This window comes from Lithobates pipiens, unplaced genomic scaffold (assembly GCF_037356315.1).
Source record: "Lithobates pipiens isolate NorthernLeopardFrog02 unplaced genomic scaffold, aLitPip1_a1.2 Scaffold_1, whole genome shotgun sequence".
NCBI lineage: Eukaryota > Metazoa > Chordata > Amphibia > Anura > Ranidae > Lithobates > Lithobates pipiens.
This window is the reverse complement of record NW_027507685.1, coordinates 176,898,832-176,923,477: the sequence shown is the minus strand read 5'-3', so window position 1 is coordinate 176,923,477 and position 24,646 is coordinate 176,898,832. Positions and strand designations below refer to the sequence as shown.

At 42.7% G+C, this 24,646-nt stretch overlaps 1 protein-coding gene across 1 annotated transcript in view; it reads left to right on the top strand.

Annotated features, from left to right (window-relative positions):
* Positions 1–24,646, top strand: part of LOC143987581 (uncharacterized) — a 144,520-nt gene that overhangs the window by 34,198 nt on the left and 85,676 nt on the right. The window contains exons 15-17 of the mRNA XM_077486425.1: positions 4,002–4,531; positions 4,993–5,066; positions 18,917–19,630. Of these exons, the coding sequence (XP_077342551.1) occupies positions 4,002–4,531; positions 4,993–5,066; positions 18,917–19,630 (1,318 nt within the window). The remainder of the gene's footprint in view (positions 1–4,001; positions 4,532–4,992; positions 5,067–18,916; positions 19,631–24,646) is intronic.

Below are 24,646 nucleotides of genomic sequence, written 5' to 3'. Positions count from 1 at the left end.
GAAATCTTCATGATGACATGGGTCACATTTCTACTGACAAGGTGAACGATTTTACTGGCCATTTATGCAAAAAGACATTGATGAATATGTGCTGAAGAAGTGCAGCTGCATCAAACAAAAGCGCCCAAATATTACCGAAAGAGCACCTATGGGTTCGATTACTACAAGTTCACCTTTGGAGTTAGTATCCATTGATTATCTTCACTTGGAGAAAAGCAAAGGAGGATATGAGTATATACTTGTAATAGTTGACCATTTCACACGCTTTGCACAAGCGTATCCAACTAAGAACAAATCTGGAAAAACGGCGGCAGAAAAGATCTTTCAAGATTTCATACCACGTTTTGGCTATCCAGAGAAACTCCACCATGACCAAGGAAGAGAATTTGAAAACAACTTATTTCAGACATTGCAACGATTGGCAGGGATTTCTCATTCAAGAACTACTCCATACCATCCACAGGGTAACCCAGTGGAGAGACTGAACCATACTTTGTTACAGATGCTTCGCACCTTAGAAGAAGAGAAAAAGTCAGATTGGAAAGAACATCTTCCACATATGGTTCATGCATACAATTGCACCAGGCATGAAGCCACAGGATACTCGCCATTCTTTCTATTGTATGGAAGATCTCCTCGTTTGCCAATTGACCTAATGCTCAACCTAAATTTGAAAAAGGAATCAGAAAGTCAACCAACATTTACTCAGAAATGGGCATCTAGAATGCAAGAAGCTTACAAAATCGCATCTGAGAATAGCAAAAAATCATCCGCTAAAGGGAAGAAGTACTATGACAAAAAGATAAAAGGAGCACCTCTTCAACCGGGTGATCGGGTCTTAGTACGAAGTCTCTCTGAAAGAGGAGGACCTGGTAAACTTCGTTCATACTGGGAAGAATCAGTACACAAAGTGGTAGAAAGAATCAAGGATGGGCCTGTGTACAAAATTCAGCCTGAAAGTGGTAAAAAGACTATTCGAGTACTGCACAGAAATCTTTTACTACCAGTAAATGACCTACCAATTGAAGAACACATTCCAAGAGTACCGATGAAACAAAGACAATCAAGTAACAGAAAGGATACCAGAATGGATGTGGACCAGGAGGAGGAATGTTCAGATGAAGAAAAATGGTATTATCCTTATATACCAGAGACTACAGAAAGTCATGATTGTGTTGTGTCTCAACCAAACTCTCAAAACGTACAGAAAATCCCATTGAGAGTTTCTGCTGAAGAGTTCTATCCTACAACTACCACACCCAATCTTGAACAAGAACAAAATGATGGAACAGTAGTTGGCGACCAAATCTGGGCTACAGACATGGTGGGACTAGACACTGCAGAATTACCCTCATTAAGTCAAGACTTACCTGTGAACCAAGATATGCAAATGGAGAATGATGTTGATGGAGAAGACTCAACTCCTGTCAGAAGATCTACCAGACAAGCTAAGCCTAAAGAGATCTTTACATATGACACACTAGGTCAGCCAAGATACATACCAAATCAGATTCACACCATACAAACTCACACAATGCTAGCTACTCCCAGGACATGCCAGGTAGTTAACGTAGCTCCTTGGTGGCAACAAGTACCTATTTGGGTTACTTAAATCACTAAATAGTGTTCAGATACCATTTGAGTTTAATGTCGGGAGCCATTAACTGAAGGAGGGGAGAGTGTGACGGACTGGGGTTTATATGGTCACAAAACAGACACCCCAAAGCAAAGTACATATTCATTTTTTTTTTTTATATTTCTAAACATCTCCCTTCTATTCTATTAATAACCAGTAGATGGCAGAGAAGGTACACAAACAGAGTCTATATAAGGCCACACACCATGTGACTGTAAATTAAACTACTTCCAGCCATAAAGCCAGTGGTCATATCTCATGCTGTTTGTGTGATTCTTTGCAGGTATGTACTCTAAATTGTTCCTAATCTGTATTAACCTGTCATAGAAAGATTCCTAAACATCTTGAGCAGATGCAGAAAAAGTCTCAGCAGATTTTATGCTATAGTTTTGCTGTAATTAGAAGTTTAGAACAGCATGTGTCAGAAACAAGTGGAAAGTGCATAAGAACATGAAAATACTGCATTCGTCAGAACAAATGTCTATGATAAACACTAAACCTTTCGAAATAGGTATATTTAAACCTGATTTATTGGAAATTGCATAGATTTATAGAAGCACATGTTTTCTGTTATTTAATATAGAAAAAAACCTATTGTATGTAAAGCTTATGTATTGCATCATACAGACATGCAATGTGCACCATCAAGTGGTTAAAAAAGAGTACCACCATGATAATATTTGTATTAAAGCAATGCATTGCTAGTATGATTATTGCACAGTTAAAATGTACCAGAGAGATAAAGATAATTATCTATAACACTGAATAACAGGGATATATATGTTATTAAATTTAGTAATGTTCATTGTTATAACTACGTTTTAAAATACTTTAGTTAAAATCTGTATTATATATATTGTTAATGGTTATAAACATGTGACTATAAAAATGTAAAAGATGTATTGTTATGTAAAAATTAAACTACTTCCAGCCATAAAGTCAGTGGTCATATCTCATGCTGTTTGTGTGATTCTTTGCAGTCCACGCCAAGCTGATCACCTTATCTCATCACGTCTACAATCATCGGCTCTCTTAATTCACATTTTGAGGCCGGTAACAGAAACCTACATATATAAAAGAACTTTTTTTGGGGACTGTCTGCCGAAATGTTTACCCTATGGTGATGAACATACTGCGCTATGAGGATTGCTCTTTTTTCCTTCTGAGGAAATTCCTGTTTGCTGATTACCTACTGAAAAGAGGCACCATCTGTTTGCCAACCACATAATAAGGAGGCGTAGGGATTCGAGACAGGACGTATACGGTGGATATATTACAGGCTCGCAACCCCTTAGGGGGATAGGAATCTGGTGAGTGGGGATCCAAAAGGGGCACGAGCACAGAAGTCACTGGATTTATGCAAACACAAAAATCACCATTTTAGAAGCTTCTGGAATATTTATGAGACATTTATAGAACTTTTTATGCACAGTTCTGCACTGTACTTTTCTGTTTTTTTTTCTCGCTGTGTATCCTAGTAAAGCTCACAACCCTTTCCCATGTGATTATTGTGGGTGGTTGTTGAGTATAAACAACAAATTACGGATACCTGTATTATAAATATTGGTGTAGTTTTCCTTGTATCATCTATATATATATATATATATATATATATATATATATATATGTTTTTTTATTTATTTTTTATTTTTTTGGCAAGGTTTTTTGTTTAACATCTTTTTTCTACTATATATATTTTTTTTTTCTGTTATTTTTTTATTGCACAAAATAGTTTTTTGCATGTACTGCACTTTAGCATTTAAAGGATATTGTATCATATATATATTTTTTAAATTTTTGGAGTTGGTATTCTATTGGCACTTAATAGTGTGTGGATTTCATTCAGATCCTTTATATTAGAAGGATATATCTAATACGGTAACTATTGGCTTACTATCTACTAACGTATCTTGCAACTAATAATTTTTCTTGGTTTTATATATATATTTTTAAGTTATTTCACATATTATCACTTGTATTGGAAGGGTACACATTTGAAGCTTATTATCCACTCTCAGGTAAATCATATATTTTTGCACACCTCACAGATGAGGGCTATATAGGGAGATGGGCAGCACTATCATATTAGGATTAAAAGTTTTTTCTGTAAGGCTTTTTCCTGTATAATTGATCCGTACTCCCTCCCTCTTCTTATGCTGGGTGTTATTTTCCTCTAACATTATAGAGTGCATAAGACTGGCATAGGGGGCTGTGGATAATTAAAATCAATTTCTGCTTTTATACTGGTATGGTAATTGGGAAGCACAACCGGTTACTATATTGTAGATAAGGTAATTAGTTTCATAGGTAGCGCCATAAACCCTACAACTAGATTACAAACAGCACTGCCTTAGTTCCCTAATAGGAGGTGAGGTCTTTTGAGGGAGGCAGCAACCTACAAAGAGTTGTTGCTGCTGTTAAGGCTCCTGGTACTCAAGGACTTGCTTTCAGAGAAAAAGATGATCGTTTTTGTTCCACACACAATGGAAACTACATGATGATGTTTGAATTGCTTTCAGAATTTGACCCGTTTATAGCTGAAAACATTACCCTTTATGGCAATGCAGGATCTTACCTCTCATTTGCTACCTGTGAGACTTTCATTCAGCTTATGGCTGATACAGTTACAAAGCAGATAGTTAAGGAGGAAAAGGCAGTGAAATATTATTCTATCATTGTCGATTCAACACCTGATAGCGCCAGCATGGATCAGCTGGCCTTCGTCTTAAGGTATGTCAAGGAAGATGGCTTACCCATTGAACGAATTCTACAATTCATTCCAAATCCTGGACATAACTCGGAAAAACTGGCTGAAGTGGTCCTTACCACTCTTAAGTCATATGATCTTGACATTGCCAACTGTCCTGGTCAATCATACGATAATGCAAGCAATATGTCATTATAGAGGATTGCAAGCCAGAATTCTGGAAAGAAACCCACTTGCTGTTTATGTTCCATGCTCTGCACACTCTTTAAATCTAGTAGAAAAGCATGCTGCTGAGAGTTGCACTGAAGACTGCTCATTCTTTTGTCTCTTACAATACTTTTAAATTTTTTTTACTGCTTCTACTCACATATGGGAGATTTTACAAGAACAGTTATCATCTGTGCCCAATACTCTATGGTTAAAGAGATTATCTGACACATGGTGGGCAGCCAGGGAAGATGCTTATCGGAGCTTAAATCGGAATTGGACTCAAGTAGTCCAAGCCTTAACAACAATTAAGGAAAATGTGGGGTACTACTCTAGAAAGATTTGTCGCAATTAGCAAAAAACGCTAAAGAATTGACATTGATGGTGGAATTGTATTGGAGCTGTATGAGTCCCTGATCCAGTTTTTTTTTCATGACATCAGAGAACTGTTCATGACTTATGAAGCCACAGCAATGGGAAAATCAACTGTCAAGGACTATGAGATCAAGAGGAAAGGTATGCAATTAAGGAAAAGTACAGAAACTTCCAGCAAGACAGGCAGAGGAAGCTCAAGAAAATTTCCGATAAACACATTGTATGTCATTTGTGACAATATGGTTGCTGAGCTTGAATGAAGAAAAACTGCCTATGGCTCTTTCTTTGAAAAATTTAAATTCATTACAGACCTATCAAAAAATTAACCATCAGCAATATCACAGCATGCAAATAACCTTTGTAATGTCTACAGAAAAGACTTGGAACAAGAGTGTTTTGTTGATGAGTACCTTCACTTCCATTCATACCTCATAAGTTATTCTGCAGAACATACCTATATTCTAGCTATGTCCCAGATGATAAGAGAGAGAGGATTGCAAAGTATTTATCCAAACGTGGACATTGTTCTAATAGGGATGAGGTCCATGTTCGTTATGGACCGTACGCGTCAAATTCGTGCGGCGCTCATGGCCCACAATGCACTGTGCCATCGCAGTGCATTACTGGCTCATGATTGGCCAAGCATGCACTGTGACCCCGCATGCTTGGCCAATCACAGAGCCGACAGCGAGGAGAGCCATGATTGTCCACAGGCAGGATGCCTTTGGCCAATCATAGCTCAGGCTGTGTAGTACACGGCGGCCTTGTGTAGTGTGTTGGCGTCTGTAGGAGTTAGTGGGTGTTCTGTATACCTTCAACACAGTATACACCGTTCGTTATCGGCCAATTTTGCGTTCTTGCTCTTCTGTAGTTGGTGTTGTCTGCGTGCCCTGACCGTAGTATACACTGTTATATCCACCTATATAGCTAGCTATATTGCTCTTTTTTAATAGAGCTTGCATTCAGTTGTAGGAGATTGTGCGTGCTGTCTGCGTGCCCTGACCGCAGTATACACCGTTACAAAACTTAGGTCTTTCCTTTTTTTTTTATATGGATATGAGGTTCCCCTTAATATCCGTACAAGACCCAAAGGGGCTGGTAATGGGCGGGGGGCTACCCACGCCATTTTCTCAATGATTTTCATCCATCTTGCCGGAACCAGATATTACATTAAAACCGCAAGCAGTTTGAAATGACTTTTTTTCCGTTAAATGTCATTTTTTAGCGCGGGACTGTTCTAAACACGGGAAACACGTGGCACTTCACAGGCATACTATAGACACCCCCCAGGCACGATATTTAAAGGAATATTTCACTTTTTTTTCACTTTAATCGTCATTAAAATCAGTGCTCGCGCCAAAGCGGCCATTTTTAAAAACATTTTAGCCATTGACCCATGTCCCCTGGGGCAGGAGCCAGGTCCTCAAACCCTTTTTAGGACAGTATCTTGCATATTATCCATTAAAATTAGCACTTTTTATTTCGAACTTTCGAGTCCCATAGACTTCAATGGGGTTCTAACGTTCGTACGAATTTGCGGTCCGTTCGAAAGTTCTGGTACGAACTGAACCGGGGGGTGTTCGGCTCATCCCTAACTGCTAAGCTGAGTGTTCTTTTTTCAACTGTGAAGTGCGTGAAAAATTACTTACAATCCAGAATGGGAGAGGAGAACTGCCTGGCTGTGTTGGCAATTAAGTCTGAACTCACAAAATCTTTGGACTATGATGAGATTATCAACAGCTTTGCCACACAGAGAGTTTGGAGAAAGTCACTTTAGTTTTTACAAGTTTGAATTAGATATTCCAAATAAAATCTTCAGTTTAACATTCAACAGTTTGCACTTATTTAAGTTAGAAGTGTTTATAGCATTATCTGTTCGGCTATGAAGAAGGGGAGGGCCCTCAAAAGCACACAGACATCTAATAGGAAGAGGTGGAGCCTAAAGAGAAAGGGGTGGGGTTTACAGATGAAGGGTTGAATCTTAAGCAGGAAAGGGTGGGGCAGATTTACATAGGGAGGGGCGCCTGATTTCAGTCCCCTCTAGGGCAGGACAAAACCAAAATACACCACTACTCCCACTGCCTATAAAAGTGATCTGGTGGCGAACCAGACTGAAAAGAAGATACTGGGGTTATGCAGCTGCTGCCATAACCCCGGTATTTAATATGAATGTAGTAATGTACATTTACAGTTAGGTTTGTCAGCAAGTAGTACCCTTCTTAAAGTGGTTTTAAACTTCAATCTTTGACTTGTACCTATAGGGAAGCCTATAATAAGGCTTCCCTATAGGTTAGGCTGACCTGATGTCCCCGATTTCCAGGAACAGTCCCAGGATTGAGCCCTCTGTCCCCGGATTTGTCCCCAGATTGCAGGGGCGGCGGGGGGGGGGAAAGGCCTGGCATCTCCCCTGCACCTCTGCCTGTCAGTTCACAATGCAGTGTGGGAGGTGGGAGGCGGTGATCAGCAGCTCTGTGGTGGTCACGGACAGTGGGATCTCCCTAGGGCTAGCTGTTCTCTTCCTGGGTCTGTACAGTGGAGAGGGGAGAGGCCTCTGACCCTAGCAGGTATCAGTTTCACTCTTCAGTTTACAAGTGATTGACTCTGCTTGTACAGTCTTGCTGTTACCTGCTCAGGACAGAGGCCCATCCCCTCTCCACTGTATAGACTCAAGAAGAGAACTACTAGCCCCAGGGAGATCCTGCCATCCGCAGACACTACAGAGCTGCCAATCGCCCCCCCCCCCCCCCCACATCCCCCCCACTGCATTGTGAACTGCAACAGAAGTAATCTGAGGTGTAGGGGGAGATACTGACAGCCTGTCATCAACATTTATTAGTGAGTAACCATGGGGTGAATGTGTGGGAGGAGGGGGTACAGAGATGTGCTGGGTTTGGATGGTGGAGTGGGTACATAGCACAGATGTGTTTTTCACACTCGCTCGCTCTTTCACACTGGTGGACTGATCAGGTCCCCCTGTCATTTTTTCAGGGAGACCCGGTCAGACCATCCATTGCCCTCTGTAGAGTGGTAGATGTCAGCGGACCTGTGTCCATTAACACCCGCCACCATCCGATCCGGTCCACTAAAAACAGACAAAAGGGAGATCCATTCCCCATCCGTCTGGCGAATCATATTGGATGGTGCGTTTCCATCCGAAAGCCACATAGAGAGCAGCGTGCTGTGTCCATGTCTGCTCTACATCAGTGGACCAGACACAGACATGTCATCTGTTTGCATCCGTCACACAAGTCCCACCTCCTGGTTTTCTCCTTTGACAGACAGCACACTTGTCCAATGCCAGGGCATGTGTGCTGTCTATCATAGGTAGGAGCCGTCCAGGAGGCAGGACTTGTTTGATGGTCCGGCAAATCAAATTAAAGTTGACACAGTGGGAGACGCCAGCCTCACACCTCCCCTCCCAGTGTGTGGCACCTTTGGGCAGACCCCCCCCCACCTCAATACCCGCCCAGGATCTGTGTGATGATCTGGCCATTTTCGGCAGAACTCCTGAAACTGTGAAATCTGTGGAATGTGTCCAACCTTACATCAGAAGTGATACCTTCTCAACTATGTGTAATATATAACGCACAAACCTGTCATGTACATCGCATACAAAATAAATGAGTCACTACTTTCTGGTTCTGTTTACTACACGTGAAAAGAAAGTAATTACATCTGAAACATAATGGTTAAGCACTTAAACCATGTGACTGATAGTCAAAATGTATTCAAATTAACCACAGATGAATTGGGAAACTATACAGGGTACACTCAATTTCCTAAAAATGTTCCCAATCCCTTCATATGAGGAAGCTTTTCAATGTTTTGTAGATTGTTGTACAAATTTGAAGTTATGAATTTTACTGTATTAGGCATGTTTTATGCAATATACAACGTAAACCTGATTTTTTTAAAGGGTTCGTCAATTCAAAAGTGATATTTTAGTTGTAAGGGGAACCTGTAGTAGGGTGACTGCTTATTTTAGGTATACAGACAACAGAAATCTTTTTCAATAGAGTCTCATTCAGTTTCTGTCCAATGCTGAGTTTTGGGTGTTCCAACCAATCTTGTACTGCCCCTTTTTTCTTGTATTCTAAAGGTCTAAAATAAAATCTTTGTATTAAGAAAGGTGGTGTAAAAGGTTTTAATTTGCAAATAACGAAATTCAGATTGGGGAAGCTCATATGAACTACATATATCTGGAAAGGGTAAAATTGATGAAATTAATTGCTTTGACAAACCTTTCAGTTTTTGAAAACATTTGCTTTAAAGATCCACATTGTAGGGAAATGATCTCAACACATTATTCCCAATTGTTCAATAAACCAGATGCATCCCCACCCTCATATGACCCAAATGGAAGAATGATTTGGGTCATACTATTGATACAGTAGAACTGTCCGAAATATGGTCAATCATGAATCGTCTTCACAAAATGTAACAGCAGTAAAGAGTACTTACACGTTGGTACTTAGTTCCGCTAGAATTTCAAAATATGTTCCTGAATATTCGGCTTCTTGTTTCCGTGGCTGTTCTGAGCTGGGCACATATTTTCATATTTCGTGCAAATGACCAGTGGTTCAAGAATTTTGGAAATATATTTTTAGGCTTGCCTCAGGTATGTTTGAAAGAACTATTTCTCCAAACCCGGCTTCAGCCCTTCTAAACCTAAGGCAGGAATTTATACAAAGTAAACAGTTTAAATTATTAATAAGGCTCTTTACAGCCACTAAACAAACTATAGCTAAAGCTTGGAAAATGCCTACCCTGAATATAGCCGAAAACCAAACATAGAATGAACCAATCTCTGTTACATGCAAACATTTCCAAAGATTTAGATAAAAGCTGTTTAACTAAGCTTAACAGACTATGGAAACCATGCATTAAACACTGTTTACCACCAGACTTCGAAGATCAAGTACTTTTACCATCGTTATATTGTGTAGATATACAATTACCCTCTGGGAGTAACCTACCTTTTGGGGACTCCCTGTCTCCTTTTCCTCCTACCTGTTTTCGCTCTCCTTATTATTGAGAACACCCCTCCTTCTCCATACTACATTTTTCATTTCAGGTAAAAGCCAATAAAGTAAGTTGACATACCATAATAATATGCCGATAATGGACCCACATCGACGGTAGATTAATCATAATATTTTCCTATTTAATGTATTCCAGTCATACTAGCGATCATACATAAAATTGAAATATAAGGTAGGCTTTTGCTTAGATAAGATTAGTATTTATCTACTGCATGGTTATGTTTTGTTTCCATCTTTAACTATACAATTTTATGGTGTCATTTATGACAAGTAATATACTTTCCTGTAATATGATTATCTTAATGTAACATTGAAAAACTTTTCTCTTCATACATTTTATTCAATGTTTTCTGACAATAAAATACTTGAACAAGAAAAAAAAATGAACAGGCAGAATACACCCTCAAGCTCTCTGTCAAATGCCTCTCGCAGCTATCACTCTCCTCTCCCCGGATCTACCTGTGCAGAGATGGATAACGCAAGGCATCCGGACTATTGGAGATTTATTTCAAGACAATCAGCTTCTCTCCTTTCACCAACTTACCAATAGATTCCTCCTCCCTCACAAAGATTTCTATATATACTTGAGAGTACGTCACATCCTCGCCTCAATCCCAACTTCCACCTGCAACTCCACTAAAGGCATCATCCAGCTTCTTTGCTCGCCCAACAACAAGGCCCGTGGCATCTCCTGCTTCTATGCCCTCCTGGCCCAGCAGTCTCAACCTGAAAGCCCTCCGGCAATTACTCACTGGGAGGCCAAACTGAACATTTATCTTCCACCATCAGACTGGTATCGGGCAATTCACTTAACAGCTAGGTACTCAAGAAATGTGTCCCACCGGGAGACTGTACTTAAAATTTTGTACAATTGGTACTATACGCCTGTAAAACTAGCCCGCATCTTCCCTGCTCACTCCAGCAAATGTTGGAGAAACTGCAATACAGACGGGCATACACTACATGTTTGGTGGGGATGTCCCTTCATAAAACTTTTCTGGACGGACATCACCAATTTCATACATGGGATAACCGGTTTGTCTCGTGTCATCACCGCGCAGATGGCCTTATTTGGCCTTGACATTTCGGTCTGGCCTCCACATTTCCACCCTATTGTCACACAAATCCTCATAGCAGCCCGGCTAGCTATAACCCGTCAATGGAAGCAACCCAATGCTCCCAATATCAGCAATGTCACTGAAATTTTAAATGAACACCTGCTGATGGAACACCTCTTTGCAAAATCGCAAATGTCCCTGAAAAAATTCCACTGCCATTGGAAGCCCTGGCTCTCTGACCCCAGGGCTAAACCCTGCACCTGATTTAGAATGTAATCTTTACCCCCCGGTTATTACCTCCATGTTGGGGTAATCTTACTGATCTACTCTTCCCTAGAATACCCTGACCCCACTGCGATGTGAATGACACGATGATAGACAACACAGCTTACTAATTATATACTAATCTCGATCCCCTACTGGTATCCATCCCTCTTACTTCTTCCTTCCTCCCCCTGTCCTTCCCTTCCCCCCTCCAGCTCCCTTCCTTCTTGGGGAACTGGAATATTCCCTCGACTCTATGCACTTGCTCGAGCGTTATGCTCTTTGTTACTGTTGCTTATGGAAATTGTATCTCACTTATGTTTTGTCTGTAATCCCTTTTTTTTTTTTTTCTCTTCTTCTTATGTCCTACTTTGTATTTCACTCATCATTTTCAATAAAGCTATTTGAAAAAAAAAAAAAAAAATGAAATCCAGCATATCTTATTTACTAAGCTCAATGAACATTTGTTTTGCAAAGTAAACAGGCTCTAAATTTACCCCACTGAGTTTTTACAGCAGTGACTTATTCTTTATCAGTGTGCTGCGTCCGAGGGTTTTGTCAAACACATGAAGCATCTAATATCAAACTTCATGTTCTGTACTGTTACTTTAGCTGACTCATAGGGCTTCAGGAGTCTTTTTCCATATGTTAAATGTTTATCTGTAAAACTTTCTCTCTTTTCTCGCTATATAGATATATATACAGTATCTCACAAAAGTCAGTACACCCCTCACATTTTTGTAAATATTTATTATATCTTTTAATGTGACAAAACTGAAGAAATTACACTTTGTTACAATGTAAAGTAGTGAGTGTACAGATTGTATAACAGTGTAACTTTGCTGCCCCCTCAAAATAACTCAACACACAGCAATTGATGTCTAAACCGCTGACAACAAAACTGAGTACACCCCTAAGTGAAAATTATCCATTTTTCCTCCCCGGTGTCATATGACTTGTTAGTGATACAAGGTCTCAGGTGTGAATGGGGGGCAGGTGTGTTAACCACTTCAGCCCTGGACCATCTGACTGGCCAAAGACCAGAGCACTTTTTGCAATTCGGCACTGCGTTGTTTTAACTGATAATTGCGCAGTCGTGCGACGTGACTCACATACAAAACTGATGTCCTTTTTTTCCAACAAATATAGCTTTTATTTGGTGTTATTTGATCACCTCACCTGCGATATAAATTAAAAAATAGCGACAATTTTGAAAAAAAATGCATTATTTTTTACTTTTTGCTATAATAAATACCCTCAGAAAATATATAAAAAATTTTTTTTTTTCCTCAGTTTAGGCCGATATGTATTCTTCTACATGTTTTTGGTAAAAAAAAATTGCAATAAGTGTTTATTGATTGGTTTGCGCAAAAGTTATAGCGTTTACAAAATAGGGGATAGTTCTATGGCATTTTTATTGATAATTTTTTTGTTACTAGTAATGACAGTGATCAGCGATTTTTATTGTGACTGCAATATTATGGCGGACACATTGGACAATTTTGATGTGATTTTGGGACCTTTCACATTTATATATTTATTTCAAACTAATCAACAGAATATATTATAGTTACCCTTTCTCAAAATGGCTGTTGGCTTAAAATGGTCATTACCAGAGTTTCCAAAGATTGCTAACTTTCCAAAATGGTGTCTTGCTATGTTAGAGCTACGTCTTGGTGTCACTGAGGTGTCAGATGATGAGGCGTGATTGTGGGTGTATATCTGATGGAGTCTCTCTGGATGGATGGATCTCTGTATCGATGGATCTGTGTCTCTATGGTGTTCCTCAACTTGTCCTATATTCAGTTCTGCTCAAGCTCATAAAAATGTTACTAACCCTAGTACAGAAGGTGGAAACTTCTTTTTCATATTGGACCTTGCCTTGTGCACTGGTCCAAATCATTTGATGGAGGGGGATTATGGTGTGGGGTTGCTTTTCAGTGGTTGGACTTGGCTCCTTAGTTCCAGTGAAGGGAACTCTTAAGGCGTCAGCATATCAGGTCATTTTGGACAATTTCAAGCTCCCAACTTTGTGTGAACAGTTTGGGGATGGCCCCTTCCTATTCCAACATGACTGCACACCAGTGATCAAAGCAAGGTCCATAAAAACATGGATGAGCGAGTTTGGGGTGGAGGAACTTGACTGTCCTGCACAGAATCCTGACCTCAACCCGATAGACACCTTTGGGTTGAATTAAAGTGGAGATTGAGAGCCAGGCCTTTTCGTCCAACATCAGTGCCTGATTTCACACATGCAGTTCTGGAAGAATGGTCAAACATTCCCATAGACATACTCCTAAACCTTGTGGACAGCCTTCCCAGAATTGTTGAAGCTGTTATAGCTGCAAAGGGTGGGCCAACTCAATATTGAACTCCAAAAACTAATGCCGCGTACACACAAGCGGACTTTTCGACGGACTAGGTCCGACGGTCTTTCCGACAGACTTTTGGCGGAGTTCCAACGGACTTTCCAAATGAACAGACTTGGCCACACACAATCACACCAAAGTCCGACAGATTCGAACGTGATGACGTACGACTGAACTAGAATAAGGAAGTTCATAGCCAGTAGCCAATAGTTGCCCTAGCGATTTTTGTCTGTCAGACTAGCATACACACAAGTGGATTTCTCGATAAGAACTGGGTCCGGTGGAGTTTTGGCGAAAAAATTTGAAACATGTTCTATTTCTAAAGTCCGTCATATTTTTGCACAGCAAAGGTCCAATGGAGCCCACACACGATCGAATTGTCCGCCGGATTCGTTTTGTCGGACCTTTGCTGTCAAAGTCCACTCGTGGGTGTGTTGTCTCGCTGTGTGTTCCAGGAGAGGGTACTTACGGTGCTGAAGTCACGTGGTTCTGGGTTCTGGTCCAGAAGTAACTTCTGACTCCATGGTCCTGGTCCTCCTGACCAGCCCCCTGGGGCCCTCACGGCCTGGGGTGTGGATTCATCCATTTCCGAGTCGCCGAACTAGCTAGTCCGAGGCACAGTAACTGGAAGGAGGATTCTAAAGTGGTTCGGTGCCGTCTCAGGTTTTGGAGAGGCCCAGCAACTCGTCATGCAACCAGGGGAGGACTCTTCGGAAGAGGGCCATGCACGAGGCTGGCTGCTCGGTAAGAGCCTGGATGCTGAGCTGTATGGACACTAATTGAATCCACATTTTCTACGGTATTGCTGGACCGGCTGCAAGATACTGGTACCGTAAGAAGGTTCCTATTTTCATCCTTCGGTTTCAACTAAGTTCCTGTGAGAGACTTACTGTGTTCATCTAAAAGTTTGCAACCAAGTCTGTGGCTGCTAAGTCCATAAACCAGGATATATCCGACAGTGGAAATATCCAGTTGCGAGTGGCTATTCCCTGGATTACCAGAGAGACATTTATTAAGTGTCAGCAGTTTCCAAAGTACCTGAGCTTCCATGCCTATACCCTCTATTCCCAACTGAGAGACTGTGTTTCTGTTCAACATTTTAAGCAAATAAAAATTCCTAAAGGAATTCAACACTCTGGCTGGGGAGAACAGACATCGGACTGAGTGGCAATGCATGGAGCAGGAGAGGGGTACTCTGAGGAGCCGGCTGAGGACATAGGTCATGCAGGGAATGCACAACTAAAGAGCTGCCAGTGCGATAGTCGAGCATGGAGCTCTCCAATCACCCGTGTGCATGGTGCACTGGTACCCCTAGCTGCCTATGCTGCTGCCAGCCATATGTAGAGGGGGCTGCATGGGCCCCCTGCATCGCAGGGCCCGGTTGCGGTCGCGACTGCTGCATCCCCTATAGTTATGCCCCTGGCTCTGGCTGTTTATTTAGGGTCATTGTCCTGCTGAAAGGTGAACCTCTACCCCAGTCTAAAATCTTTTGCAGACTCTAACAGGTTTTCTTTTGCCCTGTATTTGACTCCATCCATCTTCCCATCAACTCTGACCAGCTTCCTTGTCCCTGCTGAAGAAAACCATCCCCACAACATGATGCTTCAACCGCCTTATTTTACAGTGGGATAGTGTGTTAGGGTAATGTACAGCGTTGGTTTTCCGCCAATCATAGTGTTTTGCGTTTTAATTTTGGTCACATCTGATCAGAGCGCCTTCTTCCACATGTTTGCTGCGTGCCCCACACAGCTTCTTGCAAACTACAAACAGGACTTCTTAGGCCGTGTACACACGGGCGGACTGTTCGTCCAACTTTGTCCGCTGAACAGTGTTTGGGCGGACAGTCCGCTCGTGTGTGGGCTTTCAGCGGACAGTTTCAGCGGACAGTTTGACGGACAAGGTTTTTCGGAAATTCCGTAAAACTGTCCGCTGAAACCTTGTTTCAGCGAACAGTCCGCTCGTGTGTAGGCTTGTTCGTCAAACAAAGTTGCGCGCATGCTCAGAAAGGATTTTCACGCCGAAAGCTATAATGCAGTGTATAGGACGTCGTATTTTTCGTCCCGTCGTACGTGCCGTTCACGTCATCGCGCACGGTTTCAGCAAACTGTTCGTCCGTCGTGTGTGGCCATGTCCGTCCATGCTAAGTTTGAGCGGACTGTTTGCCGAAACTGTTGGACGGACAAAGTTGGGCGAACAGTCCGCGCGTGTGTACGCGGCCTTATGGCTTTCTTTCAACAATGGCTTTCTTCTAGCCACTCTTCCATAAAGGCCAGATTTGTGGAGTGTACAACTAATAGTCATGTGGACAGATTCTCCCACCTGAGCTGTGAAATCTCTGCAGCTCCTCCGGAGTTGCCATGGGCTTCTTGGCTGCTTCTCTGATTAATGCTCTCCTTGCCCAGCCTGTCAATTTAGGTGGATGGCCATGTCTTGGTAGGTTTCCAGTTCTGCCACATCTTTACATTTTTGGATGATGGAGTGCTCCGTGAGCTGTTTAAAGCTTGGAATATTTTTTTCGTAACTTAACCCTGTTTTAAACTTTCCCACAACTTTACTCCTGACTTGTCTGGTGTGTTCCTTGGCCTTCATAGTGGTGTTTGTTCACTAAGGTTCTCTGACAAACCTCTGAGGGATTCACAGAACAGCTGTATTTATACTGAGATTAAATTACACACAGGTGGACTCTATTTACTAATTAGGTGACTTCTGAAGGCAATTGGTTCCACTAGATTTTAGTTAGGGGTATCATAGTAAAGGGGGTTGAATACAAATGCATGTCCCACATTTCAGATATTTAATTGTAAAAAATGTTAAAAACCATTTATAATTTTCCTTCCACTTCACAATTATGTGTCACTTTGTGTTGGTCTATCACATAATATCCCAATAAAATACATTTACGTTTTTGGTTGTAACATGACAAAATTTGGAAAATTTCAAGAGGTATAATACCTTTTCAAGGCACTGTATATAGACATGTGCGATTCGTTTCGTACGAATCGCAAATTCGTACGAATTTTCAAAAATTCGTACGTTCGGGAGGATCCGAAATACGAATTGCCGTGCGTCCAAATTCTGTACGGAATACGAACTTTTGTTTAGGAATTCCGGATTTATTATTACTTGCAAAAGACTTCTGTAATAGAAGTCAATGTACATTGCCTGAAGACATCAGTGAAGGACTTTCCGTCTCTGGGCAGGCTGCCAAGAAGAGATCAAAGTGATACAATGTTTCTTCTTCAATGGGCTGAACTCCGTGTGTAGAAGTTCTCAGTTCAACCATTTAAAGACTAAATCTTTTCTGACACTTGTTGCTTACAAGTAAAAATCCAGTATTTTCTGCTAGAAAATCACTCAGAAGCCCAAAAAATTATATATATTTTTTTAGCAGCACAGTGGCCAAGACCATACAGTGGTTTAACAAGACTCAGAACAGGCCTCGCCATGGTCGACTAAAGAAGTTGAGTGCACGTGCTCATCGTCATATCCAGAGGTTGTCTTTGGGAAATAGACATATGAGTGCTGCCAGCATTGCTGCAGAGGTTGAAGGGATGGGGTGTCAGCCTGTCAGTGCTCAGACCATACTCTGCACACTGAATCAAATTGGTCTGCATGGCTGCTGTCCCAGAAGGAAGCATCTTCTAAATATGATGCAAAAGAAAGCCCACAGACAGTTTGCTGAAGACAAGCAGACTAAGGGCATTGATTACTGGAACCATGTCCTGTGGTGTGATGAGACAAAGATAAACTTATTTGGTTCAGATGGAGTCAAGTGTGTGTGGTGGAAACCAGGTGAGTACAAAGATAAGTGTGTCTTGCTTACAATGGTGATGGTCATGGTCTGGGGCTGCATGAGTGCTGCCAGCACTGGGGAGTTACAGTTCATTGAGGGAACCATGAATGCCAACATGTACTGTGACATACTGAAGCAGAGCATGATCCCCTCCCTTCGGAGGCTGGGCCGCAGGGAAATATTCCAACATGATAATGACCCCAAACACACCTCCAAGACAACCACTGCCTTGCTAAAACTGAGGGTAAAGGTGATAGACTGGCCGAGCATGTCTCCAGACCTAAACCCTACTGAGCAACTGTGGGGAATCCTCAAACAGAAGGTAATGAGCACAAGGTCTCTAACATCCACCAGCTCCATGATGTTGTCATGGAGGAGTGGAAGAGGACTCCAGTGGCAATGTGTGAAACTCTGGTGGACTCCATGCCCAAGAGGGTTAAGGCAGTGCTGGAAAATATTTACAAAAATGTGAGGGGTGTATTCACTTTTGTGAGATTTTGTAATATATATATATATATATATATATATATATATATATATATATATATATATATATATATATATAATATTATAATCTATAGGTGTCACTATTGGTTTTGCTACCTGTTGTTAAAAAAATAAACGTGACTAAGCATTCCTAAACTTAATACATTGCTGAAACTGATGACTGCAACAATAATTATGGGACTAATGTAATAATTATGTATTACTATAGAAAATTCTTGGTGTCCAAACCAACCAATCACTTCCCAACTGTTATTCCTTTAGTTCTCTCCGTCCGGATCTGCACATTAAACTAAGATTCTGATTAGCTGCTGTGGATAACAAGAAATTTAGACAAACAATTCATAAATCAAACTCAGTTTTCTGTTTTAGCAAAGTCTGAATTGGGACAATAATCATATTTCATGGTGTTCATAGGTCAATCAAATTGATGCTCTGGAAAAGGTTGAGTTTAAACACAATATTGTTTGAATCCATGGGATGACTGCTTAGGGACATTGTCTTTGGATATAATCTTGGCACAAAAATGAAATTGCACTACAATGGCTTAAAGGCATTCTTTTAATTAAGGTAAAAAAGCCTTTGTGCTGCAGCACATCCCCAGACACCCCCCCTCCTTTTTTTTCTTACCTGAGTCTGATCGTTCCAGCATTTGTTTCAGAATAAGATGAACTTCAGAGACAAAAAAAGACATCTTGACATTTTAAAAAATTATGGCACAAAGGCTCAGAGAAAATGTTGAACGCCTGCAACGATTGCAGAGATACCACAGAGCTGCTTGAAGATGCAGGGACATGGCAGATAGGGAGCAGCAGGAAAGAGAGCGTGAAAGAATAATGCAAGAGCATGATATCTTGACAACCTACAAAGGGAGCCTGAAATAGAAATAGAAAGATAGAAGTTGGAACGTGAATGAATAGAGCAAGAGCGTCTAGAAAGAGAGCATATTCAAATTGAGCAGGAAAGGCGAAAAGAACCTACAGTATGCACATTGCACGTGAAAGGGAGGAACTGAGGCAACAACAAGAGCAGCTTCGCTTTGAGCAGGAGAAGAGAAATGCTTTGAAACAACCTTGTGATGTTGATCAGAGGAGAGATGATCCTTTTTGGAATGAGAACAAGAAGATGGCAATGGATACAGATTCTCGATTCAGCCAAGGATCTGACTACAACCGTCAGCAGAATAGGTTCAATGACTTTGACCACGGAAAGCGTGGTCGGTATCTAGAATCTTCATCTGCATCATCTTTTGACAGACATGAGAAATTTGTACCACCAGAAGGCAAAAAGGGTTTTAACAAGAACTTGGTGATTCAAGATGAAATGATACAGTGCAAACTCGAAATTAACCACAAGACACAGACAAGAGAGATCGGGGTGAAACCAGTGGGTATGAAAAAAAGAGCAGGTGGAAACGGACCTGAAGGCCAAAGCCATGAACAAGACAGAATGAGTAATCTATATATGCAGCATGGCCACCACCAGAGAGACCCTCCAGAAAACCCACCATGCTCAGCTAGCTGGAAAGAAGGAGGAATGCCTCCAAATAAGCGGGATACAAGGCTGGGTAGAGATGGCCCTGGCCATTCTTCTAGAGGTGGCCATGGCAGTCGTGGAGGAAAATCTGGCTACAATGGGAGAGATGGTGACCAGCCAGTCATGGCAGTGGATCGTGGTAGTGGACAACATTAAAATGAGGGCAGACACATGGCCCCAGGTAGGGATAATACAGGGCTAAGAAAGGAATGGCATGGTCCAAATCCACAAGGGAATGGATTTGACAACAGAAGAATGCCAGATGGTCGCAGTGGAGGCATGATGTCTTCTCATTACAGTATATAATCACACACTCTGTGGACCTGATGGACTTGTGTCTTTTTTCAACCTCACCTACCATGTAACTATGTGTAACAAGAGAAGAAGATTTAACAGATTAAAAGTTGAAAAAATGACTGAAGGTCCGCTGTAAAGTGATTGTAAAGACTTATTTTTTAAAAATAAAAATAACAAACATGTTATACTTACCTGCTCTGTTGCAGTGGTTTTACACAGGACAGCCCATATTCACCTCTTCTAGGGCCCCTCTTCAGCTCTCCTTGCCCCTTCCTTCCTTTGAATGCCCCTACAGCAAATAGCTTGCTATGGGGGGCACCTGAGGCAAGCCACAGCTCCGAGTGTCCACTCAAACATGGAGTTGCTGTTCGGCCCTGCTCCCTCTTTCTTCTCATTGTATAACTGACTTTGATTGACAGAAGCAGAAGCCAATGGCACCACTGCTGTGTCTTAGCCAACGAGGAGTCGAGTCCCGGATGGCCTAGGCAGTCGTGGACATTGCTGGATCAACAGGGTAATCGGGTAAGCATTGGGGGAAGGGGGGCTGAGAGGGCTGCTGTACACAGAAGGCTTTTTATCTTAATGCATAGAATGCATTAAGATAAAAAACAGTCTGACTTTACAACCCCTTTAAGTGATCTGTTGGTCATGAAGAGTTTTTACTCCCAGCCCAGCCCTGCCTCTCCTCACTGGTAATTTAATCTCACCTGGAACCTGCAGCCAGTGCTCTCAGCCTGTGGGTCAAACAAGTCCTGTCTGGAAGAGCTGCAAGTTTGGCAAAAACAAAGCTGTGTATGTGAAAGCGTGTGTAGTTATTCCCCAGATACGGCTATGCTTTTGTTTTGTGGTTATTTTCCTGTTTATTTCCTGGAACACTGTACAGCACCTGCGAACAAGCCTAAAACATACCTCCCAACTGCCCCAGATTTTTCGGGACCATCCCGGATTTTGATTTAAGTCCCAGTGTCCCGGCAAGGAGCCAAGTGCCGAACGTTCCAGCACTTGGCTCCATTGAAATTCCTGGCAGGGGCGCGGGCACCAGCGCAGCTTTTTCCCCCACACTTCTCTGTGATTCCACCTCCCCCCACCATGACTGGCACTGGCTCTGTGTCCCAGAAGCAGACTGACCAATCAGGTGCTGCCCTGGTCAAACATGGAGTCAGGTGACAGCAGGTGCAGGGAGCGGGGAGCAGGACAGTTCCCAGCTCCAGGAGGTGGCAGGGACGAAGAGCAGCGAGAGTGTGTCCAGTGTAACAATTAGCCTGGAGGGAAAAGAGCTCCGAAGACCTGCCAGGACCCATGGACAGGCTTACCAGAGGATGAGTGGACAGGCTGACTGAAGGACGGGCGGAGAGGAAGTGCAGGCAGCCAGGGCCAGCACCAAACAGGTCCTCTGGATGGAGCAGCTCGGACATGACCTTCTGTGACCCAGCTTTTAGAACGGGTTCCACTGCATGGAAGGTACTGTACTCTGTCTCACACACACCAGCTTCCCACAGACAGCAACTGCAGACTGGGACATGGGGCACAGGAGGGACTGCAGGGGCTGGGGTCTCTCTCACTTCCCTCTGCCCTACATCACCCCCCTCTCCTTCCCCTCCCCCACCCTTCCCCTCTCCCTCCTCCTTCCCCTCTTCCCCCTCCTTCCCCTCTTCCCCCCTCTCCTTCCCCTCTGCCCCCCTTCTTCACCCTACCCCATCTTTCCCCTCGCCCCACTCTCCCCCCCTCCCCTCTTCCCCCTCCTTCCCCTCTTCCTCCCCTCCTTCACCTCTGCCCCCCTTTCTCTCTCCTCCCTCCTTCCCTCAGACTGAGGACAGTGTACCCAGAGCTAGTCTGTCCCTGGTTTTGTCCCCAGATTGCAGGGGCAGAGCTAGGTGCAGGGCCAAACCTGGGTGGGTAGTGAGGCAGAAAAGGGTGCTGAAGCCAGTGGCATACCAACAGGGGGCGGTCTGCCCTGATTCTACACACTTGTGGGGGTGTCAGGCTGGCGACAGCTTTAATTTGAATCGCCGGGTGCCTGCTGTCCCACAAGTCCCATCTCTTGGTTTGACTCCTTGGATAGACAGCAAATTTGTCCAATGTTGAGACATGTGCTGTCTATCATAGGTAGGAGCCAATCCAGAATGTGGGACTTGTATGATGGCGGGCATCTGGCAATTCAAATTAAAGCTGTCACAGTGGGTGTCGCTGAGCTGTGTGATGATCTGACTGGCTCTCCTCTTTCTTTCTTCTCACTGATCCTCTGCACTGGTGAGGCTGCATAGATTGGCAATTGTGAGGCTGTATAGATGAGCACTGGTGAGGCTGCATTAGATGGGCACTGGTGAGGCTGTATTGATGGGCACTGGTGAGGCTGCATAGATAGGCACTGGTATAGCTACCTTGCTGGGCACTGGTGAGGCTACCTTGCTGGGCACTGGTCAGGCTTCATAGATGGGTACTGGTCAGAGTACATAAATGGGCACTGGTCAGGCTGCATTGATGGGCAATGGTGAGGCTGCATTTCTTGTCACTGGTCAGGCTGCATTTCTGGGCACTGGTCAGGTTGCATAGATGGGCATTGGTCAGGCTGCATTGATGGGCACTGATCAGGTTGCATAGATGGGCACTGGTCAGACTGCATTGATGGGCACTGGTCAGGCTGCATTGAAAGCCATTCGTGAGGTTGCATAGATGAGCACTGATCAGGCTGCATTGATGGGCACTGGTCAGGCTGAATTGATAGGCACTGGTCAGGTTGCATAGATGAGCACTTATCAGGCTGCATTAATGGTCATTGGTCAAGCTGCATAGATGGGCACTGGGGAGGCTGCATAGATGGGCAATGGTGAGGCTGCATAGATGGGCACTAGTGAGGCTGCATAGATGGGCACTAGTGAGGTTGCATATATGGGCAATGGTCAAGCTGCATTGATGGGCACTAGTCAGGTTGCAATAATGGGCAGTGGTCAAGCTGCATAGATGGGCACTGGTGAGGTTGCATAGATGTACAATGGTCAGGTTGCATTAATGGGCACTAGTCAGGCTGCATAGATGGACACTGGTCAGGCTGAATTGATGGGCACTGGTGAGGCTGCATTGATGGACACCGTTGAGACTGCATAGATGGGCATTGGTCAGGCTGCATTTATGAGCACTGATCAGGCTGCATTGCTGGGCACTGGTCAGGCTGCATTGCTGGGCACTGGTCAAGCTGCATACATGGGCACTGATGAGGCTGCATTAATGGGCACTGATCAGGCTGCATAGATGGGCACTAATCAGGCTGCATAGATGGGCAATGGCTAGGCTGCATAGATGGGCACTGGTCAGGCTGCATAGATGGGCACAGCTAATCTGTGCATTCTTTATGTAGCGTACTCCTTAGCCATGCATTCTTTATACAGTGCACTCCTCAGCCCTACATTCTTTATGTATCACACTCCTGAACTCTGCACTGTTTTTTCTCTATCTTATCTTCATAACATTTGGTTGTCATATTCTAAGACGTCTCTTTTTTTTTATCGCATGGACGAAAATGTGAGAACTAACGTATATATCATACAATCATTCCATAAACACATACCACATACACTGCCTATATAATTTTAGGAAAATATGCTTATGAAATAGTTCACCATTTGCCAATAAAAAAAAAAAATATGTCCCCGGATTTCATTGAAAAAAATCTGGTCACCTTATCCTAAGCCCCGCCCCACCTCCCAGCATCACAAACCTTTTAAAGGGCTAGGAAGCACCGGCAGATAGGTCAAGAGGTTAAGTTAAATGGGAGTATGCTAGAACCTCTGTCAGTTTGTTTTGAAACAAGCAGAACCATTACAGAAAGGAAAAAAGCATGTGCCTTTTTCCATTTTAGCAAAAAGCTAATATAAAAGTTGTGAGTATATATACATTTTAAATGCAACAGCAGATATATATATATATATATATATATATATATATATTTATATATATATATATACAAATGATAATGAAGTCTAGGTAAGTTCATTGTTACTTTGTAGTTCATCTTCATTAAAGTTTATACCTGTTAATGTACTGGATGCCCAAAAGAATATGTTAGTCTTGTCAGCATGTGTCAAATAATTTAACCATAACACTATGGCTAATTTGCATAACTAAATCATTTTATATTTATATTTTATATTTTTAATGACATTGGGGTCAATTCACTAACCTTTATGCATGCAATGAGGTTATCATGTTTCTCATTTGCATAAATTATCGCATGCAGTAAACGAAGTCCAATTCACAGAATAAAAAAACAATTAAGCGGTATTTACCAAAAAAGCATGCGATAATTACCCCAAGGGTTTTGCTGGCCGCATCACATGAGGTATTTAATAAGAAACAATTTCAGGATCAGTGGCCCCAGGCAATTTTTTGACAAGTAGCTGGTTGCCAAGCAACGGGTGGGCAAGCTAGTCGCCACATCCTTAACAGGAGATGACTCATCAGCTGTCAGCGGGCTCCCCGCTAACAGCTGATTGTAAAAAAAAGCCGACAATGAAAAAGTATGAAAAAAAAAACAGCGTGGGGTCCCCCCATGCATACCAAGCCCTTTGGGTCTGGTATGGATTTTAAGGGGAACCCCATGTCAAAATGTGCCCCAAAATCCATACCAGACCCTTATCCAAGCATGTAGCCCAGCAGGCAAAGAATGGGGGAGGGGACAAGCGAGCGCCCCCCAAACCATACCAGGCCACATGCCCTCAACATGGGGGGTGAGTGCTTTGCCCACCCACCCCAAAGCACCTTGTCCCCATGTTGATGGGGACAAGGGCTTAATCTCCAAAACCATGGCCGGTGGTTGTGGGGGTCTGTGAGCGGTGGGCTTATGCAAATCTGGAAGCCCCCT